At 41.9% G+C, this 27,505-nt stretch overlaps 1 protein-coding gene across 1 annotated transcript in view; it reads left to right on the forward strand.

Moving 5' to 3' along the window:
* Positions 1-40: 40 nt before the first annotated feature.
* Positions 41-27,505, forward strand: part of KIF15 (kinesin family member 15) — an 89,237-nt gene continuing 61,772 nt past the window's right edge. Inside the window, exons 1-7 of the mRNA XM_010374378.2 lie at positions 41-208; positions 12,451-12,493; positions 13,319-13,502; positions 16,523-16,599; positions 18,959-18,996; positions 23,001-23,098; positions 24,588-24,767. Of these exons, the coding sequence (XP_010372680.1) occupies positions 190-208; positions 12,451-12,493; positions 13,319-13,502; positions 16,523-16,599; positions 18,959-18,996; positions 23,001-23,098; positions 24,588-24,767 (639 nt within the window). The 5' untranslated portion in view covers positions 41-189. The remainder of the gene's footprint in view (positions 209-12,450; positions 12,494-13,318; positions 13,503-16,522; positions 16,600-18,958; positions 18,997-23,000; positions 23,099-24,587; positions 24,768-27,505) is intronic.

Here is a 27,505-nt window from a genome sequence, read left to right on the forward strand (position 1 = left end):
TCAACTGGACCACGCCCCTGATGCGTAGGCCGGCAACATGGCGGCCTCCATTCGGGCGTCAACGTCGGATACAAGCGCCAAATTCAAATTCGCGGCCATTTTGAGCGGGCGGAATTCAGTCGCGCGCGGCGCAGTCGGGAGGTGGAGGCGTCGGCTGCATTGTTCCCGGGATCGAGGGGTGAGGGCGCTATGGCACCCGGCTGCAAAAGTAAGTCTGGACCCCAGACTTCGTTACCCTATCTTTGCCCCCAAATACAGCTGTGAAAAGATGGCAACCTCGGACCGCCCGCAAGGTTCTTGCTGGGCATGAACTGCAGAAGCTGAGTGACCGGCGGGGGCGTTTCGGAATCCCTCTCTGTCGCTCAAAGACAATACGCTAGCCGAAAAGGTCATCCCTTCCTTCTGTGTCCTGTGCGCATGCTAGGAGTCTGGCGCAGTTGTAGGCGCTCGGGATGGGCAGTGGACCTGCCGTTCTTCCCTTTTTTTCCCTCAGTTCTGCTGTTTCTTCGCAGGCCTCTTCCCACATCCCGACCAGGGCTACCTCTCTAGATATCCTTGTTTCAGGATCGGCTTTTGCTCCCACCAGCTTCTGCGTATTTCCACATTTCTGACCTTCCTATAGGGAAGAGTTTATTTATGTTCCAAACACTTCTCTTTTATCCTTAAGTAAATGGAATGTTAAAACACAGATGTCAGCAATGTCTGTGTTCTCACAGTCTCTATTTTCACTTAAAGGAGACTCGTCCGATTTCTTTTTCTTTTTCTTTTTTTTTTTTGAGATGGAGTCTCGCTCTGTCACCCAGGCTGGAGTGTAGTGGCCGGATCCTGGCTCACTGCAAGCTCCGCCTCCCGGGTTCACGCCATTCTCCTGCCTCAGCCTCCCGAGTAGCTGGGATTACAGGCGCCCGCCACCTCGCCCGGCTAGTTTTTTGTATTTTTTAGTAGAGACGGGGTTTCACCATGTTAGCCAGGATGGTCTCGATCTCCTGACCTCGTGATCCGCCGGTCTCGGCCTCCCAAAGTGCTGGGATTACAGGCTTGAGCCACCGCGCCCGGCCCCGATTTCTTTCTCTTTTTCACGGTGGAGAGCACTGTCATTTTTGCTTATGATAAACCCTACAGTTTTCACTAACGTAGTCTTTTGCTGTGGCTGTGTACGTGCGCCACTTCTTTTTTTTCTTTTTTTTTTGAGAAGGAGTCTCGCTCTGTCACCCAGGCTGGAGTGCAGTGGCCAGATCTCAGCTCACTGCAAACTCCGCCTCCCGGGTTTACGCCATTCTCCTGCCTCAGCCTCCCGAGTAGCTGGGACTACAGGCGCCCGCCACCTCGCCCGGCTAGTTTTTTGTATTTTTTTAGTAGAGACGGGGTTTCACCGCATTAGCCAGGATGGTCTCGATTTCCTGACCTCGTGATCCGCCCGCCTCGGCCTCCCAAAGTGCTGGGATTACAGGCTTGAGCCACCGCGCCCGGCCGTGCGCCACTTCTTACATTGCCACATCTCTTAAGGAGTCTTGTTTTTGTAAACCTGATTATGAGCTGATTTAATGGGATCTTTGTGAGTGGTGTGAATGGTAATGAGGAGAGGCCTAGATCAGATGATTAAGAATTTATGAACTTCTGTCATTTGAGCTTTCCAACAGCGTTAATGTTTCTACCTTTCTGTCAATTATAGTTGTTTTTGATGGGTTTGTTGTTTCAGTAACCTTTTAGGTCGATCGCACCTTTATTGGAACACCTCTTTATACTACCTTTTTCCGTCTAAAATACTTCTTTTCCTTCCTCATTTTCAGTGTTCAAGGACTATGAGCTCACAAAATGGTACCCTATTGGAGAGAAATGTTCATCCTGCTTTCTGAACAATCATACTGTTTGTTCTTTGTTTCCACCTTATGGATCTGGACTCAAACAAAAAAAATTGATGCCTGTTAAATAAGTAAAGTATCTGCTTATTTAATGAGATATATGTATGTGACTAAGGGCTCTTGTCTGAAAACCAAATTTGAGAGCCTTTCCTAAAGTGGTGGGAGCACTCCCCTTTATGATGGTGGTGATGCCATGGGGAACTTTTCCACTCCCTTAAGTTTGTTGGCAAAATTGAGATTGATGACTTCCCAGGTAAAGTGCTTCTTGCTTTCCCAGCAGCCTAGAGACCTGGAGCATGAAGTGGGAACACATGGGAGAAGAGAGCCCGTGCAGTGGTCTTTACAACTTTTACTTTGTGCCCTGAAGGCTTTTTTTTTTTTTTTTTTTGAGACAGAGTCTCGCTGTGTCACCAGGTTGGAGTGCAGTGATGCAATATCGTCTCACTGCAACCTACACCTCCCGTGTTCAAGAGATTCTCCTGCCTCAGCCTCCCGAGTAGCTGGGATTACAGGCACGTGCCACCACGCCCAGCTAATTTTTTTATTTTTAGTAGAGCCGGGGTTTCACCATGTTGGCCAGGATGGTCTTGATCTCCTGACCTCATGATTTGCCCACCTTGGCCTCCCAAAGTTTTGGGATTACAGGTGAGCCACAACACCCGGCCCCATGAAGGCTATCTCTAGTGACATTGACACCATGAGTTGCTGACTGTGAAATCAGAGAAATGAAAAAGTGAAATATACAATTCCCTTTCTTTTTTTTTTTTTTTTTTGAGACGGAGTCTAGCTCTGTCGCCCAGGCTGCAGTGCAGTGGCCGGATCTCAGCTCACTGCAAGCTCCGCCTCCTGGGCCCAGGCCATTCTCCTGCCTCAGCCTCCTGAGTAACTGGGACTACAGGCACCTGCCACCTCGCCCGGCTAGTTTTTTGTATTTTTTTTAGTAGAGACGGGGTTTCACCGCGTTAGCCAGGATGGTCTCGATCTCCTGACCTCGTGATCCGCCCGTCTCGGCCTCCCAAAGTGCTGGGATTACAGGCTTGAGCCACCGCGCCTGGCTCTTTTTTTTTTTTTTTTTTTTTTTTTTTTTTTTTTTTTTTAAAGACAGTGTTGCTCTGTCACCCAGGCTGGAGTGCACTGGCACAATCTTGGCTCACTGCAGTCTCTGCCTCCTGGGTTCAAGCAGTACTTGTGCCTCAGCCTCGGAGTAGGAGATCTGGATTTAGCATGCCTTTGTTCAAATCCTAGCACTTCTCAGTGATGGTTCCTTAGATCTCAATTAGAAATAATGCCAGAACTATCTACATTTGCGTAGTTTTAAATTTCACTTTATCTCACTATTTGCTCATTAACTTTGCTTCTTTTTTTATTAAGTAAACATTTTACTTTGGGTTCCTTTTAGATATACCAGAAAGTTCCACATAAGCGCAGATCAGTATCCATCTAATTAGTTTCCATCTGATCGGTTACAGAGATCTCTGCAGAGATGAAGAGCTGGCAGCCTACCTTCTGGGGCTTCTTATTGTTGTTTGTTTGCGTATTTGCTTAGCAACTGGCTGGATCAATTTAGTGAAGTCTATTTCCCTCCTATACTGTTAAGCCTTTGATATTGCTCCTCAGGAAAGCACAGCTTTGGATATGCCCACCTTTATCCTGGGATCACAGTGGTTTTGGTAGGGATCTCTTTCTTTCCATGACTGCACACAGCTGTGAAACTCCAGTAGTTGTTAGCTGATTGCTCTATTGTTTTTTAACAATGTCCTAGGGCATAAGTTGTCTTACAAACTACTTCAATTCTTGCTCCATTGAAGGAGTAGTTTCTGAGGTTGTCTTTTTTATTTCTTGTGACTCCACTGTAGCTACTCCTAGTTGTCTTATATCCCCATTGTCTTCTGGCAAGCGAACAGGCCTACAATTTAGCTTGTATCTTGAATGTCTTCCTAATTACTTTCACTAAAACCTACACTGTTCCTGAGAGTGCCCTTAGGTTTGAACTTCTTTTCCCCACACCCCACTCCGAGACGGAGTCTCGCTCTGTCACCTAGGCTGTACGGCACTGCAACCTCCACCTCTTGCATTCAAGCGATTCTCCTGCCTCAGCCTCCCAAGTAGCTAAGATTACAGGCATGTGCCACCATGCCCAGCTAATTTTTGTTTTGTATTTTTAGTAGAGAGACGGGGTTTTGCTGTGTTGGTCAGGCTGGTCTTGAACTCCTGACCTCAAATGATCTGCCTGCCTTGGCCTCCCAAAGTGCTGGGATTACAGGCATGAGCTACCACACCTAGCCACGTTTGAACTTCTCTATGCTCTGTTGCAAATGAATTCAGCTCATTTGGGAAGAGAATAGGATTTATCTGTTTATGGGCTGATTCTTCGTCTAGGCAAAATCTCTGAGCCTGGGCACTAGAGTTGGGGATAGGGATAATGGCAGTCTTGTCTCTGAGTAATACCTTTTCTAGTTGCTGAGCATTTTGTGGGGAAGGTGGGGAGTGCAGCAGCCTCAGGTCTTCTAGACTTTCCTTGTGTGGAACCACTGCCTAATGAGTTGGGACAAGGATGATCAGGGCCCCAGTGTTCTCAGCATGCAGTTGCAAGATGAGGGCTGGGTGGGAGAAGAGAGAGCCCTCACCTCTCAACCACACTTGTCTAGGACTTTATCTCAGCATCAGGTAGCTAGCTGGAGACACAATGATACACTGACATCCTGCTGCTCTGTGGAAGACACCCCTGCAATTAGGAGCTGGAGGGGGATCCTATTTCTCGGCTGCTGCAATCTACAGTGGAGTGTTTGCCTTGCTGAGATGGGAGGAAGAGAGCAATCTTGGTTCAAATAACACAGGACCACCTTTCTTGATGAATTTTCATAAATGTTCTCTAACGGATGTTTCTTTGTTTGCTGTTTGCCTTTGGGAACATTTCCAGAGGCTTTAATTTTCTTTTCTTTTTTTTTTTTTTTTTTTTTTGAGATGGAGTCTCACTCGGTCGCCCAGGTTGGAGTGCAGTGGTGTGATCTCGGCTTACTGCAAGCTCTGCCTCCTGGGTTCACGCCATTCTCCTGCCTCAGTCTCCTGGGTAGCTGGGACTACAGGTGCCTACCACCACGCCTGGCTGATTTTTTGTATTTTTAGTAGAGACGAGGTTTCACCATGTTAGCCAGGATGGTCTCAATCTCCTGACCTCGTGATCCGCTCACCTCGGCCTCCCAAAGTGCTGGGATTACAGGTGTGAGCCACTGCGCCCCGCCAATATTCTTTTTTTTAATTTCACCAGTTTCACTGGGGAGTGGGTCAGTGGAGTTCCTTATAACGTCATGTCAGAAGTCAATCTCTGACTTCTTTTTTAACAGAATTATTCTGCTGCTAGGTTGAGAAAAGATGGGAGTGGGGCAGAAAGAGAAGCAGAGAGACTGTTGTAATAACACAATAAAGAGATGTTGCTGGCTTGGTTCTACACTGTGGCAGTGGATTTAGCAAGAAGCTGTTGGATTGTGGGTATGTTTTAAAATTAGAGCCAAAGCTTTGCTGAGATTGGATATGAAGAGTGAGAAAGAACAGGGTCAGGGATGACTATATGGTTTTTGGCCTAAGCAACTGGAAAGATGGAGTTAACGGAGATATAGAAACACATTTGGGGTAGAGGTGGGGTGTTCAGGAGCTCAGTTTTGTACACATTAAATTTGATTCATTGCCCACTGCATATCCAGTTAGAGATATCAAATAGGTAATAAGTTGTAAGAGTGTGGAGCTCAGGAGAGCAGTCCAGGAAGAAGGTTTAAATTTGTGAATCATCAATTTATACCTAGTATTTAAAAACAGGCCAGGCATGGTGACTCTGGTGACAGAGCGAGACTCCGTCTCAAAAAAAAAAAAAAAGAAAGAAAGAACCATTGATGCAGGATATTTTGCTCCTTAGCTCAGCTAAAATCCAGGTTCTTGTTGCATGCCCAGGAAAAATCAGGCACGCGGACACATTGAAAGATGAGGAGAGTGGAATTTATTAAAAGGAGGCCCTCAGTGAACAAAAGTGTGTCCTGCCAACAAGCTGCCACCTCACAGATTGAATACCAGGTCACCACACACCAGCTGAAGAGGCCAGGCTTCTCCCCCTGCATAAGGTGCAAATTCCCAGTGGCTCCACCCCATTCCCTGAGTGCGCATGTGGGCCTTTAGTCTGAGCCACTCCACATTGATTTATTTTCCTTACTGCGTGTGTGTTAAGGGACAGAATTTTTCAATGACCTGGGAGGCGTTTGGCTGTCTCCTGTCTCTATCATTCCCCCTTCTAAAGAGTATATCTGGCTGGGCGCGGTGGCTCAAGCCTGTAATCCCAGCACTTTGGGAGGCCGAGACGGGCGGATCATGAGGTCAGGAGATCGAGACCATCCTGGCTAATACGGTGAAACCCTGTCTCTGCTTAAAAATACAAAAAACTAGCCGGGCGACGAGGTGAGCGCCTGTAGTCCCAGCTACTCGGGAGGCTGAGGCAGGAGAATGGCGTAAACCCGGGAGGCGGAGCTTGCAGTGAGCTGAGATCCGGCCACTGCACTCCAGCCTGGGTGGCAGAGCAAGACTCCGTCTCAAAAAAAAAAAAAAGAGTGTATCTAACTGCCCTTAGAATAAAGATAAGAACAAAGACACTGTTTCCTGCTGACAGGGGGTGCTGTGTTGGGAAAATGGCAGTCAGATCTCCCTAAGAGGCTGATCTAAGGGTTCCTGGCAAAAGGGACCATTATCTGAGGCTCCAGTTGCACGACTGGAGTTTGATAGCCTGAAGGCAAGAAGAGACATGCTGGGTTATTAGAAAACATGTATCAAAACAAAACAAGGATGGGGGAAGGACAGCTTGAAAATCCCGAGGCCTTTTACTGGTTTGCACAGGGAGAGGGAGGCCAAAAGCCCGATTGGTTAAAAAAAACTTTTACTCTTTTGCCGGCATGTCAGTCTTCTGGGTTCCCTTCCCCCAAGCCCAATCCTAAACCAATCTCAAGTTTAAGGTTTGGGAAATTAACTTTTCGCAGTTTACAGGATGGATTCGAGGGGAGTGTCCTGTAGTAAGGAGACACAATTACCTATCTGTGAAGAGAGGACACAATAGGAAAAGGAAAAAAGAAGGTGTCCCAGGGGTTCAGGATGCATTCAAAATGGGACAGACTGAAGATGAATGGCTATCCATCAAGAAAGAGGGGAGCAGGTGTCCCTGGTTCCTTTCTCTTCCTAGCGAAAACCCAGGGTGGGTGAGGGAGGGAGAAAGCGAGGTGTCCCTTTTTATTTCTTCTGTCCTTTTATCCCCAAGACCCGGTGACCATCACAGGGTGCTACCCATGGATGTCAAAGCGACTTTCCCCCATGTTAACAGGGGGGTCTAGGAGGTGGAAATATCCACTCTTACCCACATATGCCCTATCTCCCCTGCTGTCAGTAGCCTTCAAGTTCTCTAGACCTCATTTATGTCATGGATACTAGCATGATGTTTATCCATGAAACAGGAGGCTTGGCTTAATTGGCAGGAATTAGTCTTGCTCACCTGTGCTGTGCTTTTTAACTTCTGTTACCATCTACCTCTGGATCCCTCAGATCCAGTTTTTTTTTCTTAGGGACCTGATGTTTGGAATTGAGTGTGGAACCAAAAATGTGTCTCAGGGGTTGTATGGACTCCTTATCATAAGCTGAATGCTAAGGTGAAGCTGTGGAAGTGAGTCCTCCTCCAAGGGAAAGAAAAGGATGTCCTGTGTCACACCCAGATAACTGGTGGCTATGGTTATGTTTGCTAAGATTTGGGTGCATGGAGCTTGGCTATGGTTAGCTCTCTTGGTCTTACTTTCCCAAAAAGGAAAGCTCTGGATGACAGGCACCCTATTTATTCCCACCACCTAGCAGGATTTGCAGGATAATTGCTCAGAACTAGAATAGATTCAGATTTTTACATTACCCGTCCCCCTTTGTTCCTTCTGGGCTATAGTCGGAGATCTCTGGTTGGATCACAGGAATAAGCCGGGTTAGTTTTTAAACAAACTAGGCAAAAAACTTGAAAACAACTAGTGGGTCTAGAATTTAGTGATAAGTTTTGAAACGTAATTTTTCTCTCTCCAGTCCTCATTTTTCTTAAAAACAAACCATGATAGGACTGAGTTGTTTGCAAAATAGACTTTAGTCTTATACTTGGCTTGATTATTTGCATGAAGTGCAGCAAGAATTATTTTTACAGAGGACTTTTAGATTGACTTTGATGGAACTCTATTCCACAAGGAATCTCAGATAGGACTTTCTAAAGCCGAGCCCAGCCATGGATTTGTACCCTCATATACCTGTGAGTTGGGTAAACTCCTCTCTTCTTGAGGTCCCAAGAGCATAGGGTTCCTGGGCCTGTTAAAAAGTGACACTTTTTACTCACCACAGATTAGGAACCATGTATGGGGACTGTGTAGGCAAGGTATGAGGCCAGTTTTCCCAAGGAGCTTTTATCAGGTCTGCAAGTCAAGCTTGACTCCTTAAAGGGAAGCATACCCTTCCAGTCAAAGGCCTTGGCAAAACAACTAGTGTCTTCAGTTGGGTCCTGTTGCAAAGAAAATGGACTCTTATTGCACTGATGCAAACAACTATATTGTCATAAGTTAAGAATACTCACAACTAGTTTCCAAATTCTGGAGAAGCCAGGCAGAGAGAGAGAGAGACAAACATGCTCCAAATTTTGTTCACAGGAGTATAGCTTACTCAATTATTAAAGGCTGTAAAATAGTTCAAAATAGTTTCCTTGACTCTGAAAAACAAAACAAGGATTGGCAATGTTCCAAGCAAAAGTCAAAAAGATTACTTCAGTTTTGTATTCATTAAGTCCATCCAGTTAACTCTTGTTTAGCTTGATATTCATGAACATTTCAACTCTTCATGAGTCCTGTTTGTTTTTTCTTTATTCTAATGTCACAATCTCCAAAGTTATCAGAAACCTGCATTTGAGAGCACCTATGAAAGTTCTATGGCTGATTATAAACCATCTTTTGAAAAGGATGAAAACAAGACAATAATTATCTGTGAATAACAAAATGTCCAGGGTAGTTACAGTCAGAAACAGAATTGACAAATAAATTTGGTTATCTCTGTGGTTTATAATAACATAACAACCTTAATTGTGATTGATAGCATATACTCCTGATGGGGCCCTAAGATAATTTCTGATGGCCTGGGACTCCTTGGAAAAAACAGAAAAGGCATCACAGATTCCATTTTGATGGTCAGACACTAGAATTTTAGAAATCCCATACAGTTTTGGAACATATATTAATATTCCCTAAAATAAAACCTGAAGAAGATTAAACATTATTTTGGCAATCTCATGCACCTAACTAAACATGTCACATAATCTGTTTACCTCTCTTCTGGATGTGCCAGGGGCCCTCTGTAGCATCCAAAAGCCAGGTGTCAGGAAAGATAATTTTGAAACTGAAGTTTGATTTTGGGAAGCCTGTTGAATATGTTAGAGGTTTAAAACATTTGATTTTTATGAAATAGAATTCCAGATTACCATAAGTTATTTATTTTGCCAAAATGATGGCTCAGAAATTTTAAAAAGCAAAAACTTTTTATGACAACCCTTTACAGATTTAGCTGAAGAGCAGATTGGTGCCTTAAGAGACCCTTGTTGTGCTTTTATTTTAATGCTCAATTTACAGAAGAGCCATATAATACCCTTTTGAATTTAATCAGTATGTTCACACAAGGAATTTTTTTTGCAAGATTAATTTTTACAATCCTTCCACTACTTGTTTAAACGTTTAGCTTTATCTTATCTAATTCAAAACAGTCCTTTAACCCTAGGCAAAAATGTACATTTTGATGACATCTGAATTTTACCAATAATTTTTAAGGCTGTTTTTATTTTTCAAAGATTAAAGTCATGTGAACTAAACGGTACCACAGCTATTCTTTCTTTTAAAAAATATTTGATATAAGTGCTTATTTTCCTTTAGGCCAATTAATTAGAACTCTTGTGTATAGAGATCACACACACAACACATACATAACTACACAGGCAGAAGAAGATCCAGTAGCTATAAGATTTTCTGTTCACCAATTTCATAACTGGACAGTTAGCCTCTGAGTGGGGCCCTTTAAGAGCAGGGCTAGGATGGCCGGGCATGGTGGCTCAAGCCTGTAATCCCAGCACTTTGGGAGGCCGAGACGGGCGGATCACGAGGTCAGGAGATCGAGACCATCCTGGCTAACATGGTGAAACCCCGTCTCTACTAAAAAAAAAATACAAAAAACTAGCCGGACAAGGTGGTGGGCGCCTGTAGTCCCAGCTACTCGGGAGGCTGAGGCAGGAGAATGGCGTGAACCCGGGAGGCGGAGCTTGCAGTGAGCTGAGATCCGGCCACTGCACTGCAGCCTGGGCGACAGAGCTAGACTCTGTCTCAAAAAAAAAAAAAAAAAAAAAAAAAGAGAGCAGGGCTAGGAAAACATGTAGTTTCTAGGGCCTAGGAAACAGATACAGCCAGAAAACAAAAACAGATTTTGAGAGGGATCCATCCACCTCCAATTCCTGGGGCTTCAATAGGAAAACAAAGGTCTCTCCCAAAATGGAATCCTGGAGCCTTTTCTTATTCCCCAAGGAGTGTCAGGTCATCAGAAATTATCTTAGGGCCCCTCATGCATGCATTAACAGTGGCAAGACAAAATGGAGAAAAAGAATTCAGTTAACTGAGAAAAAACCTTTTCCCAGCAAAATAAGATCCAAGAAGAGAAAAACACAAAGGCCTTTTAAATATACTTATAACTTGGATATCCACTTTCAATTAAGCTGAGGGCTTTTTAAGAAAATCCTTTTAAGTCCCTTATTACCCAACGTTAGCCATGTAAAGTGGCCAGTATGTCTGGCTTCGAAACTTTACCAAACCTCCCAAGTGCTCAGAAGAAGGAAAATTCAAGGTGGTTCATGGAGGGGAAGAGAATCAACAAATGGCTAAGGTCACACAGATATCAAACCAGAAAGGACTCATTCCTTAAGCCAGGATTGAACCCAAGCCACCATTGTAAAATGGCAGAGGCTAAAACAAAGTACTGGGTACGTGGTTACAGGCCACGCTTCCAAGGACGTAAAACAAGATGGAGGCCTGCAGCAAAGTTTGCCATTGACCAGTTTGCCGGACTGGTTTGAACCATGGACCTATGGAGTCCTAGGCCGGCATCCCATCCTAAGGTACCCCTCTTTCTGACAGAGCCGTACAGAAAGACATGGAAAGCACACCAGCTTGGCTACAGCTTAAGACCAACCTCACAAATCCTTTTTCATAATTGAAATCTTACAGAGAATATAAACAGTGATAGTTGGGGTCTTGGCCTAGTAAAACATCTTCAAAAAAAAAAAAAAAAGCTTCTCATATAAAAGTTAATCCCTGGTAGAAAAAAGGAAAAAAAGCTTAAATGCAGGGCTTCAAAGATGCTTGAAGGAAGAACCTGTTATTCTTATGCGAATGAGTTTCTGCAACAGGGAGAGAAATCTTTAATTGCTGTTTCTTCTCTGGGGCTTGGACCTAGCTGGGCCCCTTGGCTAGGGGAGGGGAAGACTCTATGGGCATGTGGTGGGGAACCCTAGCCAGCCAGCCAAGTGGGGTCCTTGGGCCATGCACCCCAGCCCCACCTGGGAGGGGAGGGATGCAAGGAGCTGCCACTCGCCCATCCATCCTACGCATGAGCCTGCAGCCATTGGGTTGGGGGTAGAACACCCCCAGTATTGTAAAAGAAAAGATAGGTGCTATTACAGTCTCAAAAAAAGAAGGAAAATGCCACAGAAAGGCTGGGCTGGGTTGGAATGAGGCCAACATTCCCTACCCTGAGAGTGATGGGGGGTAGAAGGGGGGCACAGTTTCCTCTACCCTCAGGAGAAGTCCGAGGACAATAAGGCTCAGAAACGAGGGAGAAAAGACTTTTTTGTTCACATTTTATTCACCTTTACTCATGTCCTTATACAGGCCACCAAAATGATGCAGGATTTTTTGCTCCTTAGCTCAGCTAAAATCCAGGTTCTTGTCACATGACCAGGAAAAATTAGGCACACAGATACATTGAAAGGCGAGGAGAGCAGAATTTATTAAAAGAAAGCTCTCAATGAAAAAAGGAGGTCCTGCCAACATACCTCACGGATTGAATACCAGGCCACAACACACCAGCTGAAGAGGCCAGGCTTCTCTCCCTGCATAAGGCACAAATTCCCATTGGCTCCACCCCATTCTCCCAGTGTGCATGTGGGCCCTTAGTCTGAGCCACTCCGCATTGATTTATTTCCCATACTGTGCATGTGTTGAGGGATGGAATTTTTCACTGTGGTTATGTTAGGGAAGCCCCCTGTGCACAATGACCTGGATGGCATTTGGCTGTCTCCTGTCTCTTATCACCATGACACTAGGTGTTATAACCAGTAATGGGTTAGGATAGAATGGGAATAGGATCAAGGCCTCAGCTGTGGAGCACCACATTGTTAATGTCAGGGATCTGAGGAGGCTGAATATAGTAGGCAACGCAGGAGCACGTTAGAGAAGAATAGGATTTCCATATTACAATTTAAATGACCTTTAATGACTTTTTATTTTTATTCCAGCTGAGTTACGCAGTATGACAAATGGTCAGTCTAACCAAACAAGGTAAGAAAAAAAATATTCTTGATGAGCTCCCAAAGGACTAGGGATTGAATATTTTTAAAACAACCATTTAGCTTAGTAAAGAGTACTTATTTCAAAATTTAACTTAGTCCTCAACCAGCTGGAAATGTGAGAAAATCGCATATTCCCTCTGCCCTCTCACTTTCCAGGCAAAATAATAGAATCAGTAGCATAATTCTCCTTGGGAATGCCTTACTTATTATTGCTAGTAAGAGGGAAATGAGAGACAAGCACTAGTTCATGAAATGAACTCACACTCCCTTTGAGTTCAAGTAAAGGGTTGTGAAGGTGCCTGTTGTGAAGTAAATCAGTAAAAGGAATGGGTCATGTGAGACTCTTTAAAAAGAGATAAATTTGGCCGGGTGCAGGGGCTCATGCCAGTAATCCCAGCACTTTGGAAGGCCAAGGTGGGCAGATAACTTGAGGTCAGGAGTTCAAGCCTGACCAATATGGTGAAACCCCATCTCTACTACAAGTACAAAAATTAGCTGGGTGTGATGGCAGGTCCCTGTAATCCCAGCTACTTGGACGGCTGAGGCAGGTGAATCATTTGAACCCGGGAGGTGGAGGTTGCAGTGAGCCAAGACTGCACCATTGCACTCCAGCCTGGGCAACAAGAACAAAACTCTCCATCTCAAAAAACAAAAAAGAAAAAAAGAGGTAAATTTGTATGGGGTATGTCTTCAGCTTTGTTGGAGAATCTCATTATAGAAACATTAGAGGCAATATGAGACTTGGATCCTTTTTCAGTTTTCTTTCTTCTTCAATAAACTGCACTGCTACTTTTTTTTTTTTTTTTGTCTTTAGTAATGAAGGTGATGCTATCAAAGTTTTTGTGCGAATTCGTCCTCCTACAGAAAGATCTGGGTCAGCTGATGGAGAGCAGAACTTATGCTTATCTGTGCTCTCCTCCACGAGTCTCCGGCTGCACTCCAACCCTGAGCCCAAGACCTTCATGTTTGATCATGTTGCTGATGTGGATACCACTCAGGTAATGATAATTGGAAACTTAACTTTTTTTTTTTTTTTTTTTTTTTGAGATGGAGTCTCACTCTGTCACCAGGCTGGAATGCAGTGGCATGATCTCGGCTTACTGCAACCTCCGCCTCCAGGTTTCTAGCAATTCTCCTGCCTCAGCCTCCAAAGTAGCTAGGACTACAGGTGCACACCACCATGCCTAGCTAATTTTTGTATTTTTAGTGGAGAAGGGGTTTCACCACGTTGGCCAGGATGGTCTTGATCTCTTGACCTCGTGATCTGCCTGCCTTAGCCTCCCAAAGTGCTGGGATTACAGGTGTGAGACACCTTGCCTGGCTAGAAACTTTACTTTTTACCTGGAAGAGGTAGGCCTTCATTAGCTCTAAGAATTTCATTTCTTGGCCAGGTGCGGTGGCTCACGCCTGTAATCCTAGCACCTTGGGAGGCCGAGGTGGGTGAATCACGAGGTCAGGAGATTGAGATCATCCTGGCTAACACAGTGAAACCCTGTCTGTACTAAAAATACAGAAAATTAGCTGGGTGTGGTGGTGGGCACCTGTAGTCCCAGCTACTTAGGAGGCTGAGGCAGGAGAATGGCATGAACCCAGGAGGCGGAGGTTGCAGTAAGTGGAGGTCGCACTGCTGCACTCCAGACTGGGCAACAGAGCAAGACTCCGTCTCAAAACAAAACAAAACAAAAAAGGATTTCTTTTCTGGGTTGGTCTCTTTTTAATTTCATCTGTCTCAAGGAGACTCAACTATTCCTTTTTTTTTTTTTTTTTTTGAGACAGAGTCTGGCTCTGTCGCCCAGGCTGGAGTGCAGTGGCCGGATCTCAGCTCACTGCAAGCTCCGCCTCCCGGGCTTACGCCATTCTCCTGCCTCAGCCTCCTGAGTAGCTGGGACTACAGGCGCCCGCCACGTCACCCGGCTAATTTTTTGTATTTTTTTAGTAGAGATGGGGTTTCACCATGTTAGCCAGGATGGTCTCAATCTCCTGACCTCGTGATCCACCCATCTCGGCCTCCCAAAGTGCTGGGATTACAGGCTTGAGCCACCGCGCCCGGCCTTCCATAAATATTTTAAATCTAATTTTATTAAATAGTTTTCTCCTTTTTTCATCAAACTTTGTAGCAGAATGACAAAAGCCTCCTTTTTTTTTTTTTTTTTTTTTTTTACCAAGTGATAGGAAATTATTGGGAATAGTGTCACATGCCTGTAAACCCAGCTATTCGGGAGGCTAAGGCAGGAGGATCACTTGAGCCCAGGAGTTTGAGGCTACAGTGAGCTATGATGGTGCCACTGCACTCCATCCTCGGCAACAGAGCAAGACTCTGTCTCTTAAAAAAATAAAGATCTGTGATGTTCAGTGTAGTAGCCATTAGTTGTATGTGGCTATTTAGATTTAAATTAATTAAATGAAACTTGAAAGTCAGTTCCTCATACACACTAGTCATATTAAAAGTGTTGCTCGTGCATCTGAGGCACTGGAGGTTAGTGAAGATGCACTTTTTGGAGTCAGTGGATGATTGAGAAGTATCGTTGAACTGCCTAATCTAAGGATTTAGGGTTACCATGATGTCAACAAGTGCTTTTCTAATTAACGTCAACTTAATTAAGACCTAGTTAGTGCTATCCAATGGAACTTTCTGCAGTGATGGAAATGTCCTGTATCTGTGCTGTTTGTTACAATGGCCTCTAGCCAAATGTGACTATATAAGTTTAAATTAATTAAATCCAATTTAAAATTCAGTGCGTCAGATGCACTAGCCACATGTGGCTCCTGAGCACTTTTAATATGGCTAGTATGTATGAGGAACTGACTTTTAAGTTTTGTTTACTTAATTTAAATCTAAATACCTACATATAACTAACGGCTACTATACTGAACATCACAGATTTTTTTTTTTTAAGAGATGGGGTCTTGCTTTGTTGCCAAGGGTGGAGTGCACAAGTGATCCTCCTGCTTAGCCTCCCGAGTAGCTGTGATTATAGGCATGTGTCACTATGCTTGGCTAATTTTTTTTTCATTCCAGGATAAATCTCAGTTATGCCCAGCTACATTTTAAATTTTTTGTAGAGATGGAGTCTTGCTATGTTCCCCAGGCTGGTCTCAATCTTATGGCCTCAAGCAGTCCTCCCATCTTGGCCTCCCAAAGTGCTAGGATTGCAGGTGTGAGCCACTGCACGCAGCCCATCACCGATCTTCAGTATTCCCTTATACATATAGATGTTTTTGGGCCGACATTTAGGTCTTTGGATCTTCTTTTATGTGGAGCATAGCTGGCCAAGAGATATATAAAATGAGGGCCTTGTGCAGTGGCTCATGCCTATAGTCCCAGCACTTTGGGAGGTGGAGGTGAGGTCCACCTCACAAGGTGGATCACGAGGTCAGGAGTTTGAGACTAGCCTGATCAACGTGGTGAAACCCCATTTCTACTAAAAATACAAAAATTAGCCAGGCATGGTTGCGCGCACCTGTAGTCCTAGCTACTCAGGAGGCTGAGGCAGGGGAATCGCTTGAACCTGGAAGGTGGAAGTTTCAGTGAGCTGAGATTGCGCCATTGCCCTAAAGGTGACAGAGCGAGACTCCATCTCAAAAATAAATAAATAAATAAAAATAAACTGTAGATTTGGGAGTTCTTACATTCTTAATAAGACTGCATCTACTTATAGGTAAAAATGAAAATAAAATGGAGGTATTGACTGTTCAATGCAAACTTACGAGAAAAATCACTGAAGAAGATATACACCCATTTTTTTTATGCTAGTACCAGTACAATAACTAGATGCAATATGCTGTACAAAATTCTGTATAAAGTTGAGTTGTGTGCTTTAAACCTATAGTTGTATAGGAGATTAATAGATGTAATTATGTTTAAAGTTTTATCATCTTAGATAGTTTAGCCTTTTTTCTGTAATGGATGTTAGCCATGTTATTACTAAGCAGTTTTTGCTGTTACATTGTAGAATGTAATTTAGGAAAAATGTTTTCATTTTTATGAAATGTTAAACACGTTTGGTTACGTTTGTAGGAGTCTGTATTCTCAACTGTGGCTAAAAGCATTGTGGAGTCTTGCATGAGCGGTTATAACGGTACCATCTTTGCATAGTAAGTTGTTGTCTGTGTCCTTATACATACTACATGCTTGTATTATTTTCCTGTTGCTGTTGTAACAAATTACCACAAACTTAGTGGCTTAAAACAACACAAATGTATTATCTTAGAGTTCTGTAAGTGAAAAGTTCAACTCGGGTCTCTCATGGGCTAAAATCAAGGCGTCAGCAGGGATGCAATTCTTTTGGCAGCTCTGTTCCTTTCTGGAAAATTGTTTCTTTGCCTTTTTCAGCTTCTAGAGGCCACCCACATTACTTAGCTTACAACCCCCTTTATCTTCAAAACCAACAACATGTAACTCTTTGACTCTTCTTCCTTAGTCACACCTCCCTCTGACAGCAGCTAAAATCGGTTTTCTGATTTTGGGGACTCATATGATTAGATTGGCCCTGCCTGGCTATCAAGGTAGCAGGGATTACACTCGAAGGTAGAGGGGTTGTGTAGAGCAGAGTATCTGTCTAACTACATATAACACATTTTTTTGTAAGAAAGGTTTGTCCAGCCAGGCGTGGTGGCTCATGCCTGTAATCCTAGCACTTTGGGAGGCTGAGGTGGGCGGGTTACTGGAGTTCAGGAGTTCAAGACCAGCCAGGCCAACATGGTGAGACCCCGTCTCTACTAAAAATACAAAAAAAAAAAAAAATAGCTGGGTGTGGTAGTGCTCACCTGTAGTCCCAGCTACTCGGGAGGCTGAGGCAGGAATCACTTGAACCCGGGAGGCGGAGGTTGCAGCGAGCCGAGATTGCACCACTGCACTCCAGCCTGGGTAACCGGGTGTGACTCTGTCTCAAACAAAACAAAACAAAACAAAAAAGATTTGTCTGTTTTCCACATTTATTTATTCAATTATTTATATGTTATGGATGTACATTTATTTTATTCTTTAGGTTATAATCTAATACTAAAAATTATTTACCTTGTTGTTTCTGTTGTTCCAGCTTTGCCCAGTGTGCCCTCCTTGAGGTTGGTTTTTGTGTCCCTTTGCTATAGCTCACGCTTTTGTTTTCTGAGCCCCTTCTTACTTTGTGATGCTACAAGATGCTCTGGGCTCATCTTGTGTTTTCCTTGACCTATGCCTAGAATCAGCTATTTCACCAATGAACCCTAATTCCTTTAATTGGAGCATGGTATTTAGCAACCAAGATCTGGTTGCTAGGTGTGTTTGGTTTGTTGCTTCTAGGCCTTTTCAGTAGACAGAGCTAGGTAATACATGGCGGGGTGGGTATACTGTCTGGTTTACTGAGGACAATACCAATTGTCAAGTATTATTAATAGTGTCCTCTTCACTCTCAAGTGCCTGTTTGGACAATAATCTGTAGGATTACCCTATTTGTAGGAGACTCAGTAATACCCATTTCTCATTCCGAGTTACTAAAGAACTTTATTCCTCTTCTTCCAGAAGAAGGGGGTAAAAAACTATAGCATACTGTTTTCTAGTTTTGGGGGGCATTTAATGAAAAAGTAAATTCAAAATTTTCTATTTTTGCTGTGAATCTAAGCTAAAGTCTTTTGATATCTTGATTGACTTCTTTAAAATACAACTTTTTATTTTATTTTTTTTTAAGATAGGGTCTTGTTATGTTGCCCAGTCCTGGAGTGCAGTGGCTATCCACAGCTGTGATTCTAGTGCACCACAGCCTGGAACTCCTAGGCTCAAGCCATCTTCCTGCTTTAGCCTCCTCAGTAGCTGGAACTGCCTGGCTTCAACTTTTTTACTTTTAGTTGTTTGTTACTCTTGTTTCTGTTAAGTGGGATAACAGGAGAGATGACATTGCAGAAAAACCTATAGCATAAGAATTTTTTTATTGCTTTATATTTAAATGAAGAGATTTTAGTATCTTTTAAAGACAAAGAATTTAGGAAAGGAAATGCTGTATTACTTAGCATAGCAAAAATTGGAAACAAAAGTTCATTTGATTCTGGTTAAATAAATTATGGTGCTGCAAGATGCTCCACGATCCCAAACCCGTGGAATACGGTGTAGCTATTAAAAATAATGAGGCAGACCTCTATTGCTGACCTAGAAAGATATCTGAAGTAAAATTAAGGGAAAAACAGGTTGCCAAGCAGTATGAAGAGCATCATCTCAATATTTGTAAATAAAGATTAAATGAAAACTCTGATGGCTATGTTTGTGTAATACAGAAGCATTTGCCAATTAATAGTGGTTAGCTCTTTGTAGGGAGATTGGAGAGAAAAGAGGCGGATCATTCACTTTTTATCTAATAGAATTTAAAAATGGAAAGAAAATAAGCTCACTTTTTGTGGAGAAAACTTATACACTAGTATTATAATAGGAGTAGTCTTTTAATTTTATGTGTAAAAATAACATGTAAAACATTATTTTTTACAGTGGACAGACTGGCTCAGGGAAGACATTTACTATGATGGGTAAGTAAATTAAAGATTAACTTTTGTTGGCTTAATCTACCCTTTCTGTGATAACAGTAACCTACAACATTTTGGGGAAAGGCATAATTTCTATATATGATGTTGATCTCTTGAAATTAAGGAGATTCCCTAGGCTTCTGCCAAGTTGTGAGTTTTTTGCTAGCAAAGTCCATGTGTTAATCATGTTTGCAGCTATGTTTCCAGCTCAATGCCTGGCACAGAGTGGTGCTGAATAAACAGGTTTTCAGTAGGATTTAATGAATTTGTATATGTTTCTACACCTGTATAACTACTAACCAGATCAAGATTCCTTCCTGGTCAGTAACTACCAAACCCTGTCCCCTGGAATGCCTATTACTCTGATTTCTGTCATCATTAATATTGCTTGTTTTTGATCCTCTACAAATAATATTTTATTGTGTATCTTTTGTTTCTGGTCTTTTAGTGTTAAGTTTCTGTGATTCACTGATGTTGTTGCAAGTAGTAGTAGTTTATTTCCATTACTGTATAATATATTATTGTATGAATATACTACACATTTTCCAGTCTACTGTTGGTAGACATTTGGATTATTTCAACTTTTCAACCATATGAATAATGTTGCTGTGAACATCTTTTCTTGTGTCTTTTGAAATAATTTGTGTTGGATATGTATCCAGGAAAATTGCTGGATCATAGTATATATGTATATTTAGCTTTAGTAATTCTGCCCAACAGTTTCCCAAAGTGATTATCTCAGTAGTATATGGAAGTTCCAGTTGCTCCACTTCCTTATATGTACTTGAAATTGTCAATTTAAAAAATTTTAGCCATTCTTAAGTATGTACAGTATTATCTTATTGTGTGTTTATTTCTGTTGACAACTGAATACCTTTTATATGTTTACCCGATATATCAATAGCCCCTCTGTTGAAATGCCCATTCAAGCTTTTTTCTCCCATTTAAAAAATTAGCTTGACTTTTTCTTACTCATTTGTGGATATTCCTTATAAAACAGAGAAGTTAGCCTTTTGTCTATGATATGGATTCCAGATTTTTCTCTAGGTTTTTCATTTGTCTTTTGACTTACTCGAGGTTTTTTTTTCTATGCTAAAGTTTTATTTTACATGGCTGAATTTTTTTCTTTTCTTTTTCTTCTTCTTTTTTTAATTTTTTTGAGACGGAGCCTTCCCCCTGTCGCTGAGGCTAGAGTGCAATGGTTCAATCTTGGCTCACTGCAACCTCCACCTCCTGGGTTCAAGGCAATTCTCCAGCCTCAGCTTCCCAAGTAGCTGGGATTACAGGCATGCGCCACCACACCTGGCTAATTTTTGTATATTTAGTAGAGATGGGGGTCTCACCATGTTGGCCAGGCTGGTCTCCAACTTCCGGCTTCAAGTGCTCCACCTGCCTCAGCCTCCCAAAGTGCTGGGATTACAGGCAGAAGCCACTGCACCCGGCTTCTTTTTCTTCTTTAATGGCTTCTGAATTGTGAGTTGTAGTAAGAAAGGTCTTCCTCTCTCTCTGAGGTTATAACAACAACAACAACAACAACAACAAATAATTGAATACTTGTACTTACAGTATGCCCGGCACTCTTGAAGACACTGTTGTTTACTTGAATACAAGGCAGTGTCCTGGCTCTTGTGGACCTTCTGATTTTCAGGCAGGGGGAATACACAATTAAAAGCAAATACACCTGTAGAAATTATGCCAGAGGTAATAAGTGCTATGAATTAAAATAAAGCCATGTAAAGGGATGGAAAAAAGTAGAGGGTGCTATTTTAGATGGTGGGTCAGGAAAGATCTCTCAGGAGGTCACCTTTGGAGTTACTAAGTGAAATGAGAGTGAACAATGAGACTGTCCAAGAGAATAATCTTACAGGCAGAGGAACAGCAGTTGCACAGGCCCTGAGGTGGGTGCACACTCAAGAATGTTTGAAGAACAGCAGAAGACCCATTGAGAGTGGAGTTTTCCAGGATAAGGGGCTGGTAGCGTGGGAAGTCGGAGCTATACCCTAGGGCCAGGTCATATAGGCCCTGGTGAGGATTTTGTATTTTGTTTTGAATATGATGTGACATTATTGGAAGAGTTCTTTTTTAAAATAAACAAACAAATAGGAAGTACATGATCTGATATATAATTAAAAGGATTACTCAGGCAGCTAAATGGAATAAAGACTATTAGGGGAGGCCGGGCGCGGTGGCTCAAGCCTGTAATCCCAGCACTCTGGGAGGCGGAGACGGGCGGATCACAAGGTCAGGAGATTGAGACCATCCTGGCTAACACGGTGAAACCCCGTCTCTACTAAAAAATACAAAAAACTAGCCGGGCGAGGTGGCGGGCGTCTGTAGTCCCAGCTACTCGGGAGGCTGAGGCAGGAGAATGGCATGAACCCAGGAGGCGGAGCTTGCAGTGAGCTGAGATCCGGCCACTGCACTCCAGCCTGGGCGACAGAGCGAGACTCCGTCTCAAAAAAAAAAAAAAAAAAAAGACTATTAGGGGATAGAGCAGGATTAGGAGATACTGCAGTGGGTCAGGCAAGAGATGATGAAGGTAATTAAAGATTTGTTGAATCTTTGTCTTAGTCTATTTGTGTTGCTGTAAAGGAATACCTGAGGCTGGGTAATTTTTAAAGAAAAGAGGTTTACTTGGCTCACAGTTCTGCAGATCATAGAGGAAGCGTGGCACCAGCATCTGCTCGGCTTCTGGTGAGGGCCTCATGCTGCTTCAACTAATGGCAGAAGACAAAGGGGAATGGGCATGCAGGGATTACATGGTGAGAGAGGAAAGTGAGAGAGAGAGAGAGAGTAAAGTGAGAGAGAGGGAGAGAGACAGAGAGAGAGAGATGAGGAGGTGCCAGGCTCTCTCCAACAACTAGTTCTCTTGGGAAATAAGAGAACTCACTCCCATGAGAATGGCACCAAGCCTTTCATGAGTGGTTGTGCCGCCCCACACTCCATGACCCAAAAATGTCCCAGCAGGCCACACCTCCAACAGTGGGGATCAAATTTCAACATGAGAATTGGGACCAAACATACTATATCAAATTGATCTTTGTATAATATATTCTCCAACAGGAAAATGATGTAAAATTATCTGCATGTTCTAATATTCTCTTTATTCATTTACTTGCATTTTTCTACCTCTGTTATGTGTTTCTTAAGCTACGAGTTACAAGGACCATTTAAAATATTCCAGGTGTGGTGCAAGGCCTTCTAGCAAAGACAACTATTATATTTTAAAATTTATTCTTTATTTTTCTTCTGCATATCAGCATTTTGTTAGTTCCTTTGGTCTCTAAGGCATACTTCACCAATATTTTGATTGTTAAATAGATCTAGATCTTTTCTAGCTATATATATTTTTTCTGGGAAATATTGCTATAACTTGAATTAGAATTCCTTAGAATCCTGCTATTTACATATACACTGATATCTCTTCCTTTTCCCAGTGTAACAAAATGGAGACTCTGCATTTTTCTGTCTGCATGGAAATCTTGTAAGATATTCTTACAGTACTTTTCTTACCAGCTTGGCTTTTATTGCCTAATTTAAAAAAAATCAACTAGCTAACCCTGATTTTTAGTACTTAATGTGTTTAAAGCACTAACATGGCTCTCAGTGCTTTGCCTTTACACTCTCAGTTAATTCTTTCCAATAACCCTATGTGGTATTTAGTACCATTATTATCCCCATTTTATAACTGAGAACTCTGCAGCTTAAGAGGGATTTAGTAATTAGCCTATGGTCACAAGGTATGGGGCCAAGGCCTGGACCACAGGTCAGTCTATGAGACCAAATGTGCTTGCAATAAAGTACAATTATTTGATATTCCTGCAGATTTTGGTACCTGGCAGTTGGAAAAATTTCAATTCCTCTCACAGACCTAAATTTAACTTGCTTGGAGCACAAGTAGGAAAATCATTATACAGTATAATCATCTTATTTCTATATAAATTGCCATTTTGAAAGACTTTTGGAATAGAATAAAAATCCAGTGTTTATTTTTTTCACTTTTTTAGGACCATCTGAATCTGATAATTTTTCTCATAACCTGAGAGGAGTAATCCCACGAAGTTTTGAATATTTGTTTTCCTTAATTGATCGTGAAAAAGAAAAGGTAAAACTTAATGTAAAAATAAAGTGGTTCTATGAAATGTCTAATTTTGAATAGGTAGCTCCTGATAGTTAGCTCATGATACATGGTGAAGCATGAATGGTACTACTTTACAATGTGGATAGACTAGTGTGGTATAAAAAAATCTTTCAATTCTGAGGATAATATTAAGGATTCTGAGTTGTTTTATCTCAATTGAGTTTTTGGTTTATAAAACATGCATTATCCTTTATCCCAAATTGCTAGTTTACAAGAAAGGAAAATAATGCTTCTGGGGCTCTCAGAAAAAATATTTTGCAAGAGAGAAACTGTAAATAAAATCTCAACTGAGGAAAACAGATACATTAATACACTAAGCCTAATCATCTACCTGTACTTAGGCTCACAGGTGACTGCAGGTGTCCCTAAATCCTCATGGCATCCAGCAGTGATGGACTCATCCTCACCATCTTTGTAGCACCTGCTACTGCCTTCCCATGGTCTTTGTGCTCCACATGTGGTATGGCTCCATCACCGTGGGGATATGTTCTTTCCTCCTGCATTGGCTCCCAGGTTGGGCCTTCTCACAATTGTGCAGATTTAGCTTGGGGAAGTCGGGGCTTAGAACCATTTGTGTTTTATGTTCCATTACTTATGTACCAAAGAATCTTATATATAACATTGGTTTACTATTTACTCCTTTGCAGAAATCACCTATCTGTAACACTGAAGTTAGACACACAAATTGTGTGGCAGTGAAATAATTTAGTACCATGCATTTCTATGGTTTAAAATCCTATAAAGTCTTTTAAAATAAATTATTTTCAATCGTTTGAAGAACATAACACTTGTTTCGAATAAAACTTTATGAGGACATCAAATATGTAAGACAGACAAAAATGGAATTTCCCAACTGGACTGCTCAATTCTCCTCTCCCTGTATTAGCTCCCAGGCACCTGTGGAGGCCTCTAGGGTGCCTGGGACCACACTTTGATGCAGCTCTAAAATATAATCATGTGTTAAAACTAGTTATCGGCCGGGCGCGGTGGCTCACGCCGGTAATCCCAGCACTTTGGGAGGCTGAGGTGAATCACGAGGTCAGGAGATCGAGACCATCCTGGCTAACAGTGAAACCCCATCTCTACTACAAATACAAAAAATTAGCCAGGCGTGGTGGCGGGCACCTGTAGTCCCAGCTACTCGGGAGGTTGAGGCAGGAGAATGGCACAAACCCAGGAGGCAGAGCTTGCAGTGAGCCCAGATCGCGCCACCGCACTCCAGCCTGGGCGACAGAGTGAGACTCCATCTCAAAACAAAACAAAACGAAACAAAACAAAACAAAACAAAAAACTAGTTATCTAGATTTTTTTACTTTTAGGTATCTTATATTGTATTAAAGGATAATAGCATAGGAGATTTATATCTTGTGAAGCAAGTGCAAAATTAATGCTTATGAAAACTAGGTATGAACACATGAAAATAATGTATCTAAACGAGGCTTCTTTTTTACAGGCTGGAGCTGGGAAGAGTTTCCTTTGTAAGTGTTCCTTTATTGAAATCTACAATGAGCAGATATATGACCTATTGGACTCTGCATCGGCTGGACTGTACTTAAGGGAGCATATCAAGAAGGGAGTCTTTGTTGTTGGTGCAGTGGAGCAGGTGGTAACCTCAGCTGCTGAAGCCTATCAGGTACCCTGCAATGAGCACTTATTTGGTGCTTAGGCAACAAACCTGCTGTGAAAGCACCCCAATCTCAAAAAAGTAAGAATTGAGGTGCCAAAAATATGTCGTAAAAGCATAATACAGAATGTTCATGAGAAGTAAAGATAAAATAATATGGCAGTATTTTATTCTATTCTAAGAGTCTTTCAAAATGGCAACCTGGAAAGGGCAATTTAAACAGAAATAAGATGATACATTGTATAATCAGTTTCTTATTTGTCCATATGTCTTTAGTGGTTCCTCCTGGGAGATGCCTGTTTGAGGGGCTTTTGGGAACTCTGGCCTTTAAACCAGCTGGCTGTTCTTTTCTATGTTGCTTGCTTGTTAGGTGTCAAAAGCTAACTTATCTTGAGCATTCAGCTCAGGACAAGCAAACCTCTTGACAGGAATTTACAAAATATTCTAGGTAAGTTTTTATGAAATCTGATCTGGTCCAATGATTTGAAAGTGTTTTTATTATGTAACATTTGACACATGTAAAATATTGCCACACACATTAAGTTACCAAGCATAATGTTAATGTGAACATTCAGGAGGCTTTTAGACAATTTAAAGACCCTAGTATCACCAGTACTATCCTATTTACTGGTGATATTTGGTTTTTTAAATATACTATAAATAGGTAAATAGGATACCTGTCCTCCCTATCCCATATCCCTGGCTCCTCTCCAAAATTAAGCACTAAGTTGAATATCATTATCATTTTCTTCCACTTTTAAATCACATATATATGTGGTTTTGCCTCTTTTTGAGTTTGAAAAAACACATATTTAGCTCTCTATGACTTTAAAAACTCAACATGGTTTATGAAATCTATGTTGCATTTCATTTATTTTCACTGCTGTATGATATTTCATAATTTATTCTTTTATCTTCAACAAGCCTCTTGATTCCAGCTGTTTAAATTGAGACTCCCCCAAGCAAGAGACAGGTTCTACTTGTGACCAAATGTGTGTATACATACATACTCAAGAAATTGTGTTGGGTTTTTTATTGGAATTACATTGCAGTTATAGACCAGTTTAGAGGAATTAACATTTTTTTACAATGTTTTACAATATTCAGTCCATATATTAACATGATATGTCTCTTCTTTTATTTAGATCTTTAATGTCTTGCAATATAATTTTAATAATTTTCATCATAAAAGTCATACATACTTTTTGTTAACTTTATTCCAGTATACCTTATGTTTTTAGTTGCTCTAATAATCTCTTTTATTTTCATTTTTATTTATTTTTTATTTATTTATTTTTTTTGGAGACAGAATCTTGCTGTGTCGCCCAGGCTGGAGTGCAGTGGCGTGATCTCAGCTCACTGCAACCTCTTGTCTCCTAGGTTCAAGCAATTCTCGTGCCTTAGCCTCCCAAGTAGCTGAGACTACAGGTGCACACTACCATGCCTGGCTAATTTTTTGTGTTTTAGGAGAGACAGAGTTTCACCATGTTGCCCAGGCTGATCTTGAACTCCTGAACTCAGGCAATCCACCCGCCTTGGCCTCCCAAAGTGCTAGGATTACAGACATGAGCTACTGCGCCCAGCACATAGTCTCTTTTTAAAATTATATTTACTGTTTGGTGTGTATAGAAATGCAGTTGAATTTTTCTTTTCTTTTTTTTTTTTTTGAGACGGAATCTCACTCTGTTGCCCAGGCTGGCATGCAGTAGTGCGATCTTGGCTCACTGAAAGCTCTGCCTCCCGGGTTCATGCCATTCTCCTGCCTCAGCCTCGTGAGTAGCTGGGACTACAGGTGCCTGCCATTACGCCCGGCTAATTTTTTTGTTTTTTTGTTTTTTTTTTTAGTAGAGACGGGGTTTCACCGTTTTAGCCAGGATGGTCTCAATTTCCTGACCTCGTGATCCACCCGCCTTAGCCTCTCAAAGTGCTGGGATTACAGGCGTGAGCCACCGTGCCTGGCCAAAATGCAGTTGATTTTTATAAGATGCTTTTATAATTAGTCACCTTGCTAACTATCTTAAAAAATAAAGAATGTGTGTTAAAGTTTTGTTTCATGCTTTTTCCACTATTGTTGAGATAATCTTGTGTTTTTTCTTCTTTAACATGTTAACTTGATAAAGTACTAGATTAAGATTTGCTAATATTTTGTTTAGTATTTTTCATCAATTTAAAAAATTGAGATCAATCTGTAATTTCCTTTGTCCTATTCCGTTTTTGTTTTTGTTTTTGTTTTTGTTTTTTTTGAGACAGGGTCCCGCTCTGTCACCCAGGCCGGAGTACAAGTGACACAAACAATCATGGCTCACTGCAGCCTTGACCTCCTGGGCCTAACAGATCCTCCCACCTCAGCCTCCCTAGTAGCTGAGACTACAAGTGCACAGCATTATGTTTGGCTGAGTTTTGAATTTTTTTGTAGAGATGAAGTTTAGCCATGTTGTCCAGGCCAGTCTTGAACTCCTGGGCTCAAGCATTTTACCTGCCTCAGCCTCCCACTATAGGCTGAGACACTGCACCCGGCCCTATTCTCTTTGTCTTGTTTTATTTAGCAACGTTACTTGTTTTCTGAAAGTATTTATGCCTGGGATGACTTATTCTTAGAATATATAGTAGAACTCATCTGCAAAATTATCTGGGTCTTGCAAGAAGATTTTTAACTACAAAAAAAATTATTTTAATAGAGTCATGCAGCCATTTTATTTCTTCTTGGGTCAGTGTTAGTAAGTTATGTATTCTTAGAAAAATTTCAA

The sequence above is a fragment of the Rhinopithecus roxellana genome, chromosome 1, assembly GCF_007565055.1.
Source record: "Rhinopithecus roxellana isolate Shanxi Qingling chromosome 1, ASM756505v1, whole genome shotgun sequence".
NCBI classification, from domain to species: Eukaryota; Metazoa; Chordata; class Mammalia; order Primates; family Cercopithecidae; genus Rhinopithecus; species Rhinopithecus roxellana.